General features: G+C 48.0%; 6 protein-coding genes across 6 annotated transcripts; 4 read left to right on the top strand and 2 right to left on the bottom strand.

Annotated features, from left to right (window-relative positions):
• Positions 1-701: 701 nt before the first annotated feature.
• Positions 702-1,697, top strand: N7520_005721 (uncharacterized protein; the record flags this gene model as incomplete). The annotated part of the gene is made up of 1 exon (XM_057139655.1): positions 702-1,697. The coding sequence occupies one exon, from the start codon at positions 702-704 to the stop codon at positions 1,695-1,697; it is 996 nt and encodes a 331-aa protein (XP_056993661.1).
• Positions 1,698-1,845: 148 nt separating this feature from the next.
• N7520_005720 (uncharacterized protein) lies at positions 1,846-3,255 on the bottom strand (the record flags this gene model as incomplete). Its single annotated transcript, XM_057139654.1, has 5 exons — positions 1,846-2,246; positions 2,314-2,378; positions 2,429-2,774; positions 3,006-3,042; positions 3,106-3,255. The coding sequence occupies 5 exons, from the start codon at positions 3,253-3,255 to the stop codon at positions 1,846-1,848; spliced, it is 999 nt and encodes a 332-aa protein (XP_056993660.1).
• A 933-nt stretch (positions 3,256-4,188) lies between these two features.
• N7520_005719 (uncharacterized protein) lies at positions 4,189-5,849 on the bottom strand (the record flags this gene model as incomplete). The annotated part of the gene is made up of 2 exons (XM_057139653.1): positions 4,189-5,451; positions 5,598-5,849. 2 exons carry the CDS (start codon positions 5,847-5,849, stop codon positions 4,189-4,191), a joined length of 1,515 nt encoding a protein of 504 aa, XP_056993659.1.
• Positions 5,850-6,579: 730 nt separating this feature from the next.
• Positions 6,580-7,919, top strand: N7520_005718 (uncharacterized protein; the record flags this gene model as incomplete). Its single annotated transcript, XM_057139652.1, has 5 exons — positions 6,580-6,919; positions 6,968-7,181; positions 7,227-7,313; positions 7,370-7,451; positions 7,503-7,919. 5 exons carry the CDS (start codon positions 6,580-6,582, stop codon positions 7,917-7,919), a joined length of 1,140 nt encoding a protein of 379 aa, XP_056993658.1.
• Positions 7,920-8,407: 488 nt separating this feature from the next.
• N7520_005717 (uncharacterized protein) lies at positions 8,408-9,856 on the top strand (the record flags this gene model as incomplete). The annotated part of the gene is made up of 1 exon (XM_057139651.1): positions 8,408-9,856. One exon carries the CDS (start codon positions 8,408-8,410, stop codon positions 9,854-9,856), a length of 1,449 nt encoding a protein of 482 aa, XP_056993657.1.
• A 686-nt stretch (positions 9,857-10,542) lies between these two features.
• On the top strand, positions 10,543-13,818 carry N7520_005716 (WD40 repeat domain-containing protein; the record flags this gene model as incomplete). The annotated part of the gene is made up of 3 exons (XM_057139650.1): positions 10,543-11,079; positions 11,134-11,405; positions 11,457-13,818. The coding sequence occupies 3 exons, from the start codon at positions 10,543-10,545 to the stop codon at positions 13,816-13,818; spliced, it is 3,171 nt and encodes a 1,056-aa protein (XP_056993656.1).
• Positions 13,819-13,877: the final 59 nt, after the last annotated feature.

Raw genomic sequence — 13,877 nt, 5'->3', positions numbered from 1 at the left:
AAAGGATAGTTTAACAGTTCAAAGCACCTCAGAGCTAAGGGTGACTAAAAGTAAGACATAACGACAGAGATCTCCACGTGCAATGCGTTAGCGAGGGCTGGAGGGAAGTAGTTTTTAGATCTCATTGGGGCCCTGGAGTGGAAGGCTGCTTCTTAGTGGATGAATTAGGCAGTTTATCTTGTACATAGGGTAAGTATTGAATTGGGGCTGTGTCATCTATGTCCTTACGCTAACGTAGGGTATGAGCTAATGTAGAGAAGCATGAAAGTATTATCTTTTATATCTCAACAATTGTAAAAGAAACATATGAAACGTTATAGGTAGGCAACTTAGATGCCTTGCAAGCGCTATCTTGTTGATACCAAATTAGGTCTAGCTTGTCAGTAATAGTGCAAGGATGGCATGTTTCCTCACCCTATTCCTCTTTCTTTTCCTCATCAATCTCCTCTTAGAAAGGTGTGTATTCCATCTTCCGTCCTTTTCTTTAAAGTAACTGCAGTCTCTTTGACTGCATATTCACTGTCGACAAAGTGCTCTGCCTGAAATAAGCTGTGCATTGATGGGAGCCTAAACTGAGGTCGAGATGGGGGCGTAAACTGAGGTCAAATCGGCTGATAATGTTCTGAAACACAGAGAGCCGATTACATCGAATGGGAAAGAACACCCTTTCAATCGGATTTTTCTATCGATTGCGAGTCATTATGTTAGCTTCTTTACAAAATACGATCCAAGCCGCAAGAGGCCTCAACGTCACTGTTCTCAAACCCCCTGTGCAGGAACCTGAGCTACAAGGAAAATGGATTATCATATCTGGCTCCAACAACGGAGTTGGACTCGAAGCAGCCAAATCATTCGCGAAATGGGGCGCAAACCTGATCTTAGCGTGTCGCGATCCACCAGATTGGGAATTACATCCCACGGCGGCCTTGGAAGAATGCAAGCACCTTGCCGAGGCACAGGGACACATCTCAACGATAGAATGGTGGGAGTTGGACATGGCAGACCTCACCAGCGTGGAGGCCTTCTGTCAGCGATGGCTGGAAAGCGACCGCCCCCTGGACATCCTCTGCAACAACGCCGGTCTCCCATCGACTGCTAAATCAGACATGACAAAAGATGGTTTCCAGAAGGTTCATCAGGTCAACTTTTTATCCCATGTCTTGATCACCCTCCGAATCATCCCATCTCTGGCGCGCAGTGTCGAGCCCCGAATTGTTTGCACCACGTCATGCGTTCATCACCTCGGCGTTCTCGACTTGGATCATTTCAATGGTGGTCCGGATATGAAAGGAAACGATTACCAGAATAACAAATTATATATTCAGATGTGGGCTGTCGAGCTGCAGTCCCGCTGCCTAAGGCACCCTGACTACAGCCATATCATAATTAACGGAGTCCATCCTGGCTTTGTCGCCTCTGGCATCTGGGAGACCAGCAAGAACGGGAATTTGATAGATCGAGTTTTTGCGTTCTTCCCGCGTTTCTTTGGAATCACTCCGCAACAGGGTAGCTTGGCTATTACGCATGCAGCCACGAGCCCGCTGGTCGGGCGTGGTGGGATGTATTTCAATCGCATCTGGGAAGCGCCGGCACAGTCTTATTGCCATGACTCAGATGTTCGGTTGAAGTTGTGGATCAAAGTGGATGAAGAACTTCAACTCCAAGGAAAGGGTCTTCTAGCGCTTTTGGGTTTGTGATTATTTTCATGCAGTTGATTAATTATTGTAAATTTGATTCGATGCTTAGATTAACTTTGATCGTTCTCCGATATGGGATCTAGACCCACACTAAACTTTTATATGCACCCAATGCTATATTATACTTGATATACACCTGGACATCCTTTCAATGTTCTGATTTAGGATCTCTTTCATCTGCACAACCGTGACAAACGACCTTGGATGATTGCCTCTTCAACTCGTCCATCTCAACGCATTCCTCTAAATTTTCAGTAACTGTCAAATCTGTTGTGACGACAATATCGGGATCATAATTATCGGAAATCGACCACTTCGTCTCCAGTCCTTCGGTACTTGATGTTGAGCCATGGCGCCGGCGGTTGGCAGTGGGCTTCTTGCTACTGGGAGGATATGAAAGGGGAAGGCTCCTCGGCTTGGAGTTCGCGGAGCTGACCTCGCGGCCCAAAATATATCGACGGAAAAGAGGAGACATGGTGGGGAGATTGACGCAGACGACACCGACGCTTGTTTCGACAGAAGTCCAGATAGTTCCTTGGGTATTGGCCCCTAAATAGTGGAGAGATAGGTAAGAGGTCAGACCAAGCAGGGATGGAATGCGTCTGGGGAGACTCACAAAGTGGATCCGATTCCTGTGGAGATGTCAAAAGTGCTATCCGAATAACACTAACCACAGTGACACTATTCTTTCATTAGATTCCATGAAAATATCCAAATTTCAAACCACTCACAAGGCCCCAAGAGTAAACACAGCGATCAGAGCAAGTCTTTCACTCGCTGGACGTTGCAGACCCCAAACAATGGGAATGGGGAGTACCAGCAGGAAAACATCGGTGGCAAGATTGGTACCAGCAATGGCGCGGAAATAGGTCATCGTATGAAGACATTTCCCTGGGATCGAGTGATCCCAAAATTTTGGCAGAGGCTCGCAAACCACCAGACCGCTAGCCAAAGCTCCAACGAACCAAGCAAAAAGCATCGAGCCAATTGTGTACAATGCGATTCGAATTCTTCGATCTTTACTGAAGAGTCTCCAGTAGAATAGCACCATAGTCACTTTAATCGCTGGCATGCAAACTGTATAGATCATGATTACCGTGTATAAAGTCTGAACCCGGTGACATTGGTCAGTTCTCTTAGACTTCGAGGTAGCTAGATGAATGTGAAGACAAACCTTTGTGGTACAAGTAATGGATTCCTCTTCATTCGGTAAATTCGCTCCATGCTTGCCCATATTGCAGTGCACACCTATCCATCTGGGGTAAGCTGACTCCAAGAGCAAAAGTTATGCTGTCGGTGCACACTTACTGACGAATTGACTGATATTAAACGCATAAGAGAGAAACTAATCACAGTTAGCTTCGAATGCAAAATCAGAAGGCACTTCTCTTCTCAACATTAAACTTACCAAAGCGAATAAACTGCACCAATCATCCCACCACAAACCAGAGCGCATCATCCACCGCGAAAAGAACCGTAAGGCATCAGACGCGGTCGCCAAGATAACCAAGGCGACTGACACGCCCACAATGAGCGGCTGCTGGCCTGTCAAGGCCATGATAAAGAAACGGTCAATCAGACTGACAGGAAGACAGCTAAGATAATGTAGCTTATTGATGGTAGCCAGGGATGACGAGGTTGTTATCAACGCACGATCATCTAGTAATCTACTTTTTTAGGTACCACTGTTCATACATGCAGTATGTATGGGTGATCCTGAAATCCCGACCTCATCGAGACCAGCCCAAGTATTCACATTCCAGCGCTGCACGCAATGTCACAGGCTGTTAGGTTAGGTACATCATGTCAAGTACATGGATTATTGGACGATCTAGGATCATTCATGTCTATCCAGGCTGTCAATGGTACCATAATATGCCGATCAAGCGCGTTCTTGAATTGAGCGGGTTTGTACATGGACGCGGTTGTGCGGGTGCTAACACCTTGATCGGCATCGTGCATGACGCTAGGGCGCACAAGAAATTTATTAGGCTTGGATGTGCGTATCTGATTCACTCCCCTGAGTCGGTTTTACTCGAAAGATTTGGGATATCTTTGCGAACTATTGCGAACCATTGCGAACAGTTTAAAATTTTTGCGTTCTCTTACATGGGTTTGTCTGGAGGCTATCTTGGAGGCATCGGATGAAACAAACATTTAGACAGAACCTTACTTGTTTCCTGGTAACAAGGAGCCGTGACAAACACTACTGTATTCCCGGGGTAGACCTGTCACAATCAACATGATCAACATGACTTAGACGTTAAGCTTCACCCTGCACGGGGGATGAAAACTGGAGCAATAGCTGGCGCAAGGGTTATCTTGGTTTCATTCCTTGGAGTGGGGGAAGCATGTATGGATGGCTACTTGGTTTGACACAAGATAAGTTTCGCCAAATTTGCAATAATTAAATACATGCCCTGTAATCTCTTGTATATTTGGAAGAAGGGAAAAATCAACAAGAAAAATAATCAAGATCCCGCCACATACCCTAATGATCAACCAACTGCACACCACCTTCTGATTTTTGCAGAGTGGCAAAAGAGTAGCTGCGGATTTTCTCTCCTTTCCAGGCCAATAGGCCAGCGAGGGAGAATGCAAAGATGCTAAACAGTGCCATCATCCCAAAAACCCATGCTATGCCTACAGTGATCTCCCACTGATCAATAAAGAAGGGAATGACAACACCCAGCGCCAGCCGGCAAAAATTGAGGATGGTAACCACTTCTTGGGAATGATCCGTAAAACACTCGACGCCGTAGTTGACTATGACTGGAACTAGAGAGACCTCGCTGAGCTGTAATAGGAAGATAGCCAATCCTAAGACCATATAGTGTAGGTGGTATTGCAGTCCAGCGCCAAAGAGCCCGAGGGCAATAGGAAGACAAACTGCTGGCATGCAGAGAAGAGGAAACAGACGATTCTCGGGTTTCCAGATACCATCGCAGTACCGACGGGTGAACCACAATGGAATGCGATCATTGAGAAACATCCCCCATGTCTCAGCAGCCGCGACACCAAGCCACTGGATGAAGGTGAAACAGGCAACCTGAAGGGCGGAGAACGAATAGCCGCCATCTTCGAGCGGTGTTTCCAAGAACACCGAGGTCAGGGTCACCACGCCTACAGCCCATCCAAAGGCGAGGAAAAGAACGGCGCCAGTTGTGAACGTCACCGGGCACGCAGCGATCAAGAGTAAGGCCTTTGCAGATCGCCGACCATCAGCTTTAGATCTCGGAACGGTCGCGGTACCAGGAAAGAAGGTAACGATACGATTGGGTAACCACTCCTTAGGAAGGGGAGGGTACACTCTCCCATCGCGCGAGAATCCGGTCTCTTGTAGGAAGATAAACACCACAATCGCAAGAACTCCTTCGACTCCGACGCCCCACCAGAATTGTATGGACCACGGAGCATATTGAACAATGAATCCACTCAGTGTCGGACCAAACTGGACACCGAACAAGGTACACACGCTGTAGACTGCGAATGCCTTGCCACGCTGATGGAGAAAGAAAAGGTCCAAGACAAACCCAGCTCCAATTGTCGAGGCCACCGAACCAAACGTGCCACCGAGCCAACGGGATATGATAAAGGGGATATAATGATGCTCCCCAGTCATACATGCCGACCAGACGCTACAGCCCAGCATCCCAAGTAAACCCCAGAAGATACAAGAGCTTCGCCCGATCCGCTGGGCAAGGATAGCCCAAAGAAAGGGACCGGTAGCCAGGCCAGCAATCCCAGCAGATGCCTACCATGCAGGGGCATGTCAGTTATGTTCCGAGAAGACGATGGAAGCGTAGAAAAGGGGAAAATAGAAACAAATCATCCCAGAATAGAATTCGGACATGAAAACACGTGGAACCCGCGTGATAGCCACGCTTGACTTTGACTTACCGAGTAGGATAACTCATTCGCAGTCTTATGGTATGTCTTTGCCTGTGCGAAAAAACCCGACTGATTCGCTAAAGTCTGCGCGATTCCAATCCAAGTGCACACAGAGACCAAGGCCATGATGCCGATTTTCTTCCTGAGTGGCCAATTCAAGGGATCTGCTGGGTCATTGCTGGGTTGTGGTACTAATAGTAGCCCAGATGGGGTATGTTTCAACTTTTGCACATCACTTCTCTCTAGGTCGGGTATATCCATGGTGGGCGTGCTTAGAAGAAAAGTGGCGGGGAAAGCTGAGAATATGCATTAACCAGGAAGATAGGAATGCGCTGCCTGGGTTCGAGAAGAACAAGAAAAGAATCGGTCAGAAAGTGCGGCTACTCGCAGTTTACATGACTCGTGCAAGGGTAACTGTATGATACATTCAATCTATAACGTTGGCGGTTGGACCCTCTCCAAGGGTTAGCGCCAATTGATTTGCATTAGTTAACTTTACACCCATGAGCCTTGCAGCAGTCCAGGGATTGGGTTCATACCCCTCATTGCGTTCTTTCAGTAATTCTTCTGAGAATTTTACCTTACGGGCTTCAACAAACCTGGAGTCTTAAAACTGAAAAGAAAGCGAAAAGCAGAATTGGAGGATCTCAGTCGCAAAATGACCATCGAGGACACCGCAAGTCACTTGGCCTGAAGCAAAAAGAGAAATCGACACTGACAAGATGTGCTTGCTAGAACCACAGTTCTCCTCACACCTTCAAAGTATTGATTGTGGGCTGTGGTTTAGGTGAGAATGTATCGAGTCCGTATTCAGCAATCAAGAAATTAACGTAAACAAATAGGGGGACTGACTTGTGCGATCGCATGCCTTCGGGAAGGCCTGGAAGTAACGATGGTGGAACAAGCCCATGAGTTGGGAGAGGTAACGCAACCAAGAAAATCAAAGACCAAAATATATACCAACACTCTTCAGATCGGCGCAGGAATCCAAATGCCACCAAACGCAGTGCGAGTGATGGAAGATTTCGGTCTAGTCGAAGAACTCGAAAAAGCCGGCGCTGTCAACATCTCCTCTCATTGTCTTCTCAAATACACCAATGGTGACTGTATCGCCAAGCGACCCGGCCATGTATGGCAACGGAAACACTTCGGACAAGCATGGTATGTCATCCACCGGGCCGACTACCATCGCGTCCTGCGTGAGGAAGCCACGAGACTAGGAGCGAAGATTCGTCTCGCATCGGAAGTCATTTCAGCCGATTCAAAGACTACATCCGTGCTACTCGCTTCTCAGGAGAGGTTGTATGCGGACATAATTATTGGTGCAGATGGTACGTGACATGATGGAATTTTACTACCCAAGTTCTAATGATCTCTAGGATTACGGTCGGTGGTTCGTGATGAGGTTCTTGGATATCATGTTGGTCCTAGTGACACAGGTGATTTGGCTTATCGAGCGACATTTCCTAAAGAGAGGGTGGAGGCTTTGGATGAATCTTTGATTGAGCCTTCGCTGCGTTGCTGGTTGGGGCCTTATCAGCATGCTGTTTTGTATCCTGTGCGTGGTGGCTCTACGTATAATCTTGTTTTAGTGTGAGTTCCCTATCCACATTTATTTGGATTGGCTAACTGGTTCAGGTGTCCTGATGATTTACCTTCGGGCGTGGCCACCGAAGAGGGCAACGTGCAAGAGATGCGAAATTTGTTCAAAGGATGGGATTCAAGGTATAAATACTATGAGCATCATTGAAAGCTTCCTTGAGCTAACTAATATTTGACAGACTGACAAAAATGATCGCACAAGTTGACAATGCCCTCAAATGGAAGATCTGCCATATGAAAGAGTTAGATACCTGGTGCAGGGTGAGTGCGGGAGAACAGCGCCGAACGAATCAAAATCTAATAAACCCCCAGGGATCTATTGCTCTCCTAGGAGATGCTTGTCACCCTACCTTACCATATCAAGCCCAAGGTGCAGCAATGGCAGTCGAAGACGGAGCTGCTCTAGGAGTCCTTCTCGGCAAACTTTCAAGGAGCAATCGTCCCTCCAAAGTTCCCGAGGTGCTACGCCTATACGAACTCACTCGTAAGGAGAGAACTACGATCAATGTCCAAGGCGCGGTCGCAAACCAGAAATTATATCATATGGTCGATGGGCCTGAAGCGGATGCCCGAAATGAAGCATTTCTTCACGTTGATTGGGATAATCCTGATCATGATTTTCAATATGGATGGGGAAATGTGGGGTACCTCAAAAGATTGATGGCTTTTAATGCGAGTATTGAGGCAGGCCGACAATTTGATGAGTGGGAAAGAGAGGGAATGGAATGATCTGACCTCTTCATTTCTTCCGATTGGTACATCTTGGGGCGGTTCCTATCTTTATGAGTGCTTTAAAGAGCTAAAGCTCCAAGTAAGAAAGAGTATCCTTTTGGAACGTTTTCAAGATAAAGCTGATGTAGAATTAGATTCCTCATAAAGTGGATATCTATATTGGAAGGATCTAAAGATTCGAAATGTAAATCATTTTACTCTTTTTTTAGCCTATAGTAATAGTAGGAGTAATTTAAAACTACAAATAGAGATTATTTATTACTTTATACCAATTAAAGACTTAAGGTACTAAGATTATTACTATTTCTTTTAATATGAACACGTTTGCGTTCGGCAGGGTCCTTGGATCGTTTTGTAAAACATTTCAAGTGGGGTCTGTTATGGGTTAGTTACTAGCGCGGGGGGCGCCACTGTCCCCCAACCTTGGAATCGAGTTGTCCGCTGCTTTATCCAACTGACCCCTTGACATCGTCAAATTCGTCACCATGGCCATGAATGTCACCCCACAACAAATCCTCGATATCAAAGACGCTCTAGTTTCCAATGAGAACCCGCCCCGTGACGATGACACACTCGACTATGAGCGCTGTGCCAGACTACACAATTATTTAGTCGCATATGGCTGGATGGCTCGCCACGGGAAAGACATGCCCGACCTCGATGCACTAGCTCGCGAAAAGTGGTTCTTTCGTGAAGCAGAGGAAGACATACAGGCCATTCGTGAGCGCCTGATCCCATCGCTCAATTCGTTTCTGGATTTGATCTACGACCCTAAGCCGGAATTCTTCTACTGGGTCGAAGGTCTTGTTATGCGACTCTGCGATGATTCTTTTTGTGTCGAAGAGAATGAGCTTGAGGATAAAGAGCGCTTTGTCGTGATCTATGGTACTGCTATGGGTCTAGGCCCACATTGTCTCGGTGTTATCTATGATCAACAGCTCCATCGGGCCTCGTTCCCAATGACTACAATGAACACGGAAAGCTTAGAACCTATTAGTGAGCATGAGGAAATGTGGTTCCCACTAGAGACTATTCTCTCCCACTGGATCTATATGATTCGCCTAGGCAGGGTTGTTGCTGGGCTACCTGATGACTACCCGCCCTCTGTATCTAGATCGCAAATGGGGCTATGGTCATGGCTTCCCTACTGCGATAGCCAGATTGATAGTACTCAAGCTGCTATAGAACGCTATTCCGCTATGGTTGAATCTCGAATGCCTCCTGGTTCCCATTTGCCACTTAGCTCTTTACCGCTATTTACCGATTCGGACCTTGATGAAGCTGGTGTGCCGCACAATTGCTTTATCCGCTCACTATTGACACGAGTCAAGACCCCGCGTTTTCAATTCATCGCGCCCGGTCTAGAGGTCCCCCATGATAAGGAGGCATTTATAATGCGCCAGAAGTTTACCAATATACCCTATCCAGAGGGATCTATCCCAGCGGTCCTCTTATTTGCATCCTCCCAGACAGTGAACCTTAACTCTGAAATTCGTCGGATGTTCGTTCACGCCCATGAGAATGAGGGCATACCTATGAGCGATGGCAGTCCTATCCCTGCAGGGCTATACAGTGAGCCTGTGCGCCGAGATCACCATGATACAGAGGAGGCCGGTTTCCGCCTCCTCCTTCCATTTGCACTACGACTTCATTTCCATAGAAGTAGTGACGTAGGAGCAAGAATGAGTGATGGGAGTCATATAACCCCGGGCTCATACACACAACTTTTCCAACATGGCAATTTCCATCCATTTGGAGGTGAATGGCGGTCACAGAGACTGGAGAGGCTGTTCCTGCGATGGACAGAACTGATTGAAAATGGTGTATGGACAGTGGGTAAGGATGGCGTGGAGGGAGAAATTGAAAGATTTGGAGAAGCGGATAATGACAGTCCAGGTGCCTGGAGAGATTATTGGATTGCACCGGACTGGTGAATAGATAATCTCTAGCATTGTTACTCTACATGTCTAGTTTAGGGGACGAGACTTGCGATTAACCTCGAAACTAGGGTAAAGAGCCTCTTTTCTTGTTAGCGAGGGGTGCGTGGTTGTGGTATATAATAATTAAGTATTCGGATAATAAGGGCGTCCGAAGATAGTAGTATAATAATGGAAATCAAGGAGTGTATATTAAAGGTCTTAAAACTGTCACCGGTGGCGAAAGTGAGGTTTAAAGAGCTTTTAAGGTTATTTTTGGATCGTGCGACCGGATTGGCCTATAATCATCCTTTTATTAACAGTTCAAAATTAAAGATGATCTGTTTATGTGATTCAAGCTGAGTTATATGGTCATATTATCTATTCTTGAATTTGATCATTCATATATATTTTACTTTTGTTTATTATATAGATGGCGACCCAAGGAACCGACCGTGTGTTCCAAGGTTGCAAGATTCGAGTGGAATGATCAACAATCTTAGCGTGGAATGAAGCTATTTGTTTAGCTTTTCCACTTTTCCCCGGCGGTTCCTTGAGCTCCAACTTTCATTGATTTTCGTCGTCAAACCCCACACCTCCTTTTGTTTTCACCCACTCTCTTTTTACCTTTTCTTAATTTCCCGGCGAATGCGTCCGACTGACATGCAAACACCCCGCTCAGGGGACTGAGAATCGACTTTGCCATGGCGACCACCGCACCCCTCAGCACTAAAAGCAAGCTCGCCAGCGCGTCTCTCAAAATCACTCCCTCCAACTCGCCAGTTCTTAGACCGGGGTCTCGATCCCCAAGCAAATCCTCTCATCAATCAACCCTCACTCTACAGACCGTTATAGGTACTTCCACCACAACCCCGAACGGATTCTCTAGCCATGACCAGAGCAAGAGCTTCGCGCTGTGCGCAGGCTCCGCGGCCGTCCTCGCCGAACTCGATGACGATGCCAATATCACCCAACGATTCTTTAGAGCTCGTCCCTCTGCTACCAGTGTGAATCCGACATCCTCCTTTTACAACCAAGGGACCCCTCCATCTACACCGGACCCCCGATCTCGGTCCTTATCCCACATTCGCTCCAACCCCCACCTCAATGTACCCAATGGGTCGCCATCGAGTGATGTCCCCGATAATAGCAGTCCCCGCGCGTGGTCTTCCAGAGAAAGAGTCAAGGCTGTCACCAGTGTCTCCATCAGCCCCAATGGACGCTTCTTAGCGGTGGGAGAGGTGAGTGCACGGAAAGTGACTCCGTTCAAGGCACAGGAATCTGACAGTGGGTAGACCGGTTACAACCCTCGAGTTTTGATCTTCTCAACCGCCAAAGACGCGTTGCCAGATGTTCCGCTTTCCATTCTTTCCGAGCACACATTCGGCGTGCGCAGCATAGCTTTCAGTCCTGATTCTCAATACCTAGCCACATTAGGTACCATGAATGATGGATTTCTCTTGATCTGGGCCATCAACCTCAAGAACGGGTCGGCCAGGCTTCACTCTGCGAACAAATGTACATCATTTGTTCGGGACATGTGCTGGGTCGGCCAATCGCTGGTTACGTATGTGCTCATCAAACCAGAATATATCATGGGTCGCTAATGGATTCATAGGACCGGTGTACGTCATGTGAAAGTGTGGAGGCTGCCAATCCCCCAACGACCTGTCTCCCCCACAAAGTCTCGTCTGCACATGGATGGGTCTGCCCCGTCACCAAATCCGGCCCCCAAAGCCCTATCAGGAAGAAATTGTTTGCTGGGGCCTTTAGGTGATAATACATTCAGCTGTATATCCAGCATCTCGGATCAAGAAGCAGTGCTTGTCACTGAGTCTGGTGCGGTGTGTCTCCTCGATGATCGCGAAGGGTCGCAAAAGTTATGTTTCGTGACCCAACTTGGATTTGGCATAAGCTCCCTCGCAGTTGATTTCGATCGAGAATTGATCTGGCTGGGTGGACGTGGAAAGAAGATGCAAAAAGTATCCTTCGACTCCCTCCGGTCAGCGCCTTCATCAACATCTATGTCTCCTTCAAGATCGGGAAAAGTCACACCAGCACCAGATAAACATAGCAAGGCCCCTGCAATTACTTGTATGGGCTCACTTATCTCACATCTAGTGACGGTTGAGGCAACCTGTGAAATCAATATCTATCCGATGGATTCTTTGCGCAATGAAGGTGAGCAGGAGAATGGGCAGACCTCCATGCAAGCCCATCGGGACCCGGTCCTTGGTATTCGACGCCTGACAAAGCCAAACGAATATTCGGCGGACTTTTTTTCGTGGTCGCGGAATGGTGCAGTCAATTTCTGGGACGCCCCTGGCAAGTGCTTATTGACACAAACTGTGGCCTTGGAGCAAGCAGCGGTCCCAGAGGAAGACATTGCGAATGAACTCAAAGTCTTGAGAGCCGCAGAAAATGCAGAATGGTTCGTATCGGGCGACAAGTTTGGGGTACTCAAGCTCCTCTCCGCTAAACCATGGGCGTGTGTTACTGAAGCACGTGCGCATGGTGCTGAGATCACCGACATCGCCATTCATGCTACTCCCGATTCTTGCTTGATCGCTAGCTCTGGTCGAGATCGAATGGTGCAGCTTTTCCAGAAAACCGACAACACTCTCCGCCTGATACAAACTATGGATGAACATGTCGGTGCAGTGGGGCAGCTTCTATTCATGAACGATGGTGAGAGGCTGCTGTCTAGCTCTGCAGACCGTACGGTTATTGTACGGGAGCGTGCAACCCGAGAAGAGAGCGGTTCAACCTCAGTCGCCTATCTCATCTCTCGAGTCATCACCTTGAAGGCATCGCCCGTGTCCATGGCGTTCTGCCCTGACGACCCCAATACACTTTATGTGTCAACAATGGATCGAAATGTGTCTAAGTTTGACATTCCTTCGGGGCGGCAGCTACACTGTTTCCGTGCCTCTGATTCGGAAGCGAATGACGCCGTGATAATGGGATCCTTGACCATTACCTCTGAGATTCCAGGCCAGTCTCCAAAGCTACTCATCGGGCTCTCCGGCACAGACAAGTCTATCCGTGTGTACGACTTGGAAAAAGATGTCTTGCTTACTGGAGAGTTTGGCCACACAGAGGGCGTATGTGACGTTCTACTGCTGGATGAAGGCGATGACTCGGACAAATCCACCAAGCGGACCTTGGTGTCCGCTGGCATGGATGGTATCTTGATGATTTGGAACTTGTCTGTGCAGCCATCTCCATCTCCGGATCTTGGAAATGAGGACGAAGGTCCGACGAAGGAGATGGCAGCCGCCAAGCCCCCTCTTCGCAAGGTCCTTTCGAGGAGCGAGTTAGCCGGCTTCCGACCTGAGAATCCCCTGGGAACACCCACGCCGGTCCGCGAACTTTCTCCGACCTTATCGAAGAAATTGTCTAAGCTCTCCTTGACACCATCAAACCTGAAGAACAATTCCCTTGCAGAAACACCATCGCCTCCTAACCGTCTCTCCCCTACTCCCTACGGAGTACATCAATCCCGCAGATCACCTTCGCCAGTGAGCCCGAAGTCGAAACCGTCAGCTTCCAGGAAACCCAACACTACGAGGAACACAAATCGCCGCACGTCCCTTGATTTCCGATCACGCACCAAGCAATCGACTCGCAGCGAGTTTGGCAGCCTAGAACTGTCCACTGAGCAACTATGCCGCACTCTTCGGACCTATCGAAAGAAACTCAACAGCTCGTCTCAGCAAATAGAAGCGCAGAAAGAGCTAGAACGTGAACTGAGCCTCACTCTTCGCGCTGTCAATGCGCGGTCACTTACTAGTGACGAAAGTGCCGAAACAGAGACGGACAGTAGTGCTAAGGATTTAGATCGCAAGGCCAGTTTCTCCTCTACTTCGCCAAGATCTCCTCACCGGGCTCGTCATGCACCCTCAACCCCGTCACTGCGTCAGAGAAACCCGCCAAAGGGATTCAGGAGCCAGTCTTACGATGCAACTACTGATGAATAATCCATTTTCATCGACTACCCCTACCCCTGCATCCCACGAGGTTGCGGCAATGACTCCCA

The sequence above is a fragment of the Penicillium odoratum genome (assembly GCF_028828045.1).
Source record: "Penicillium odoratum strain IBT 22623 chromosome Unknown utg000005l_segment0_segment0, whole genome shotgun sequence".
NCBI classification, from domain to species: domain Eukaryota; kingdom Fungi; phylum Ascomycota; class Eurotiomycetes; order Eurotiales; family Aspergillaceae; genus Penicillium; species Penicillium odoratum.
This window is presented reverse-complemented; position numbering and strand designations above follow the sequence as displayed.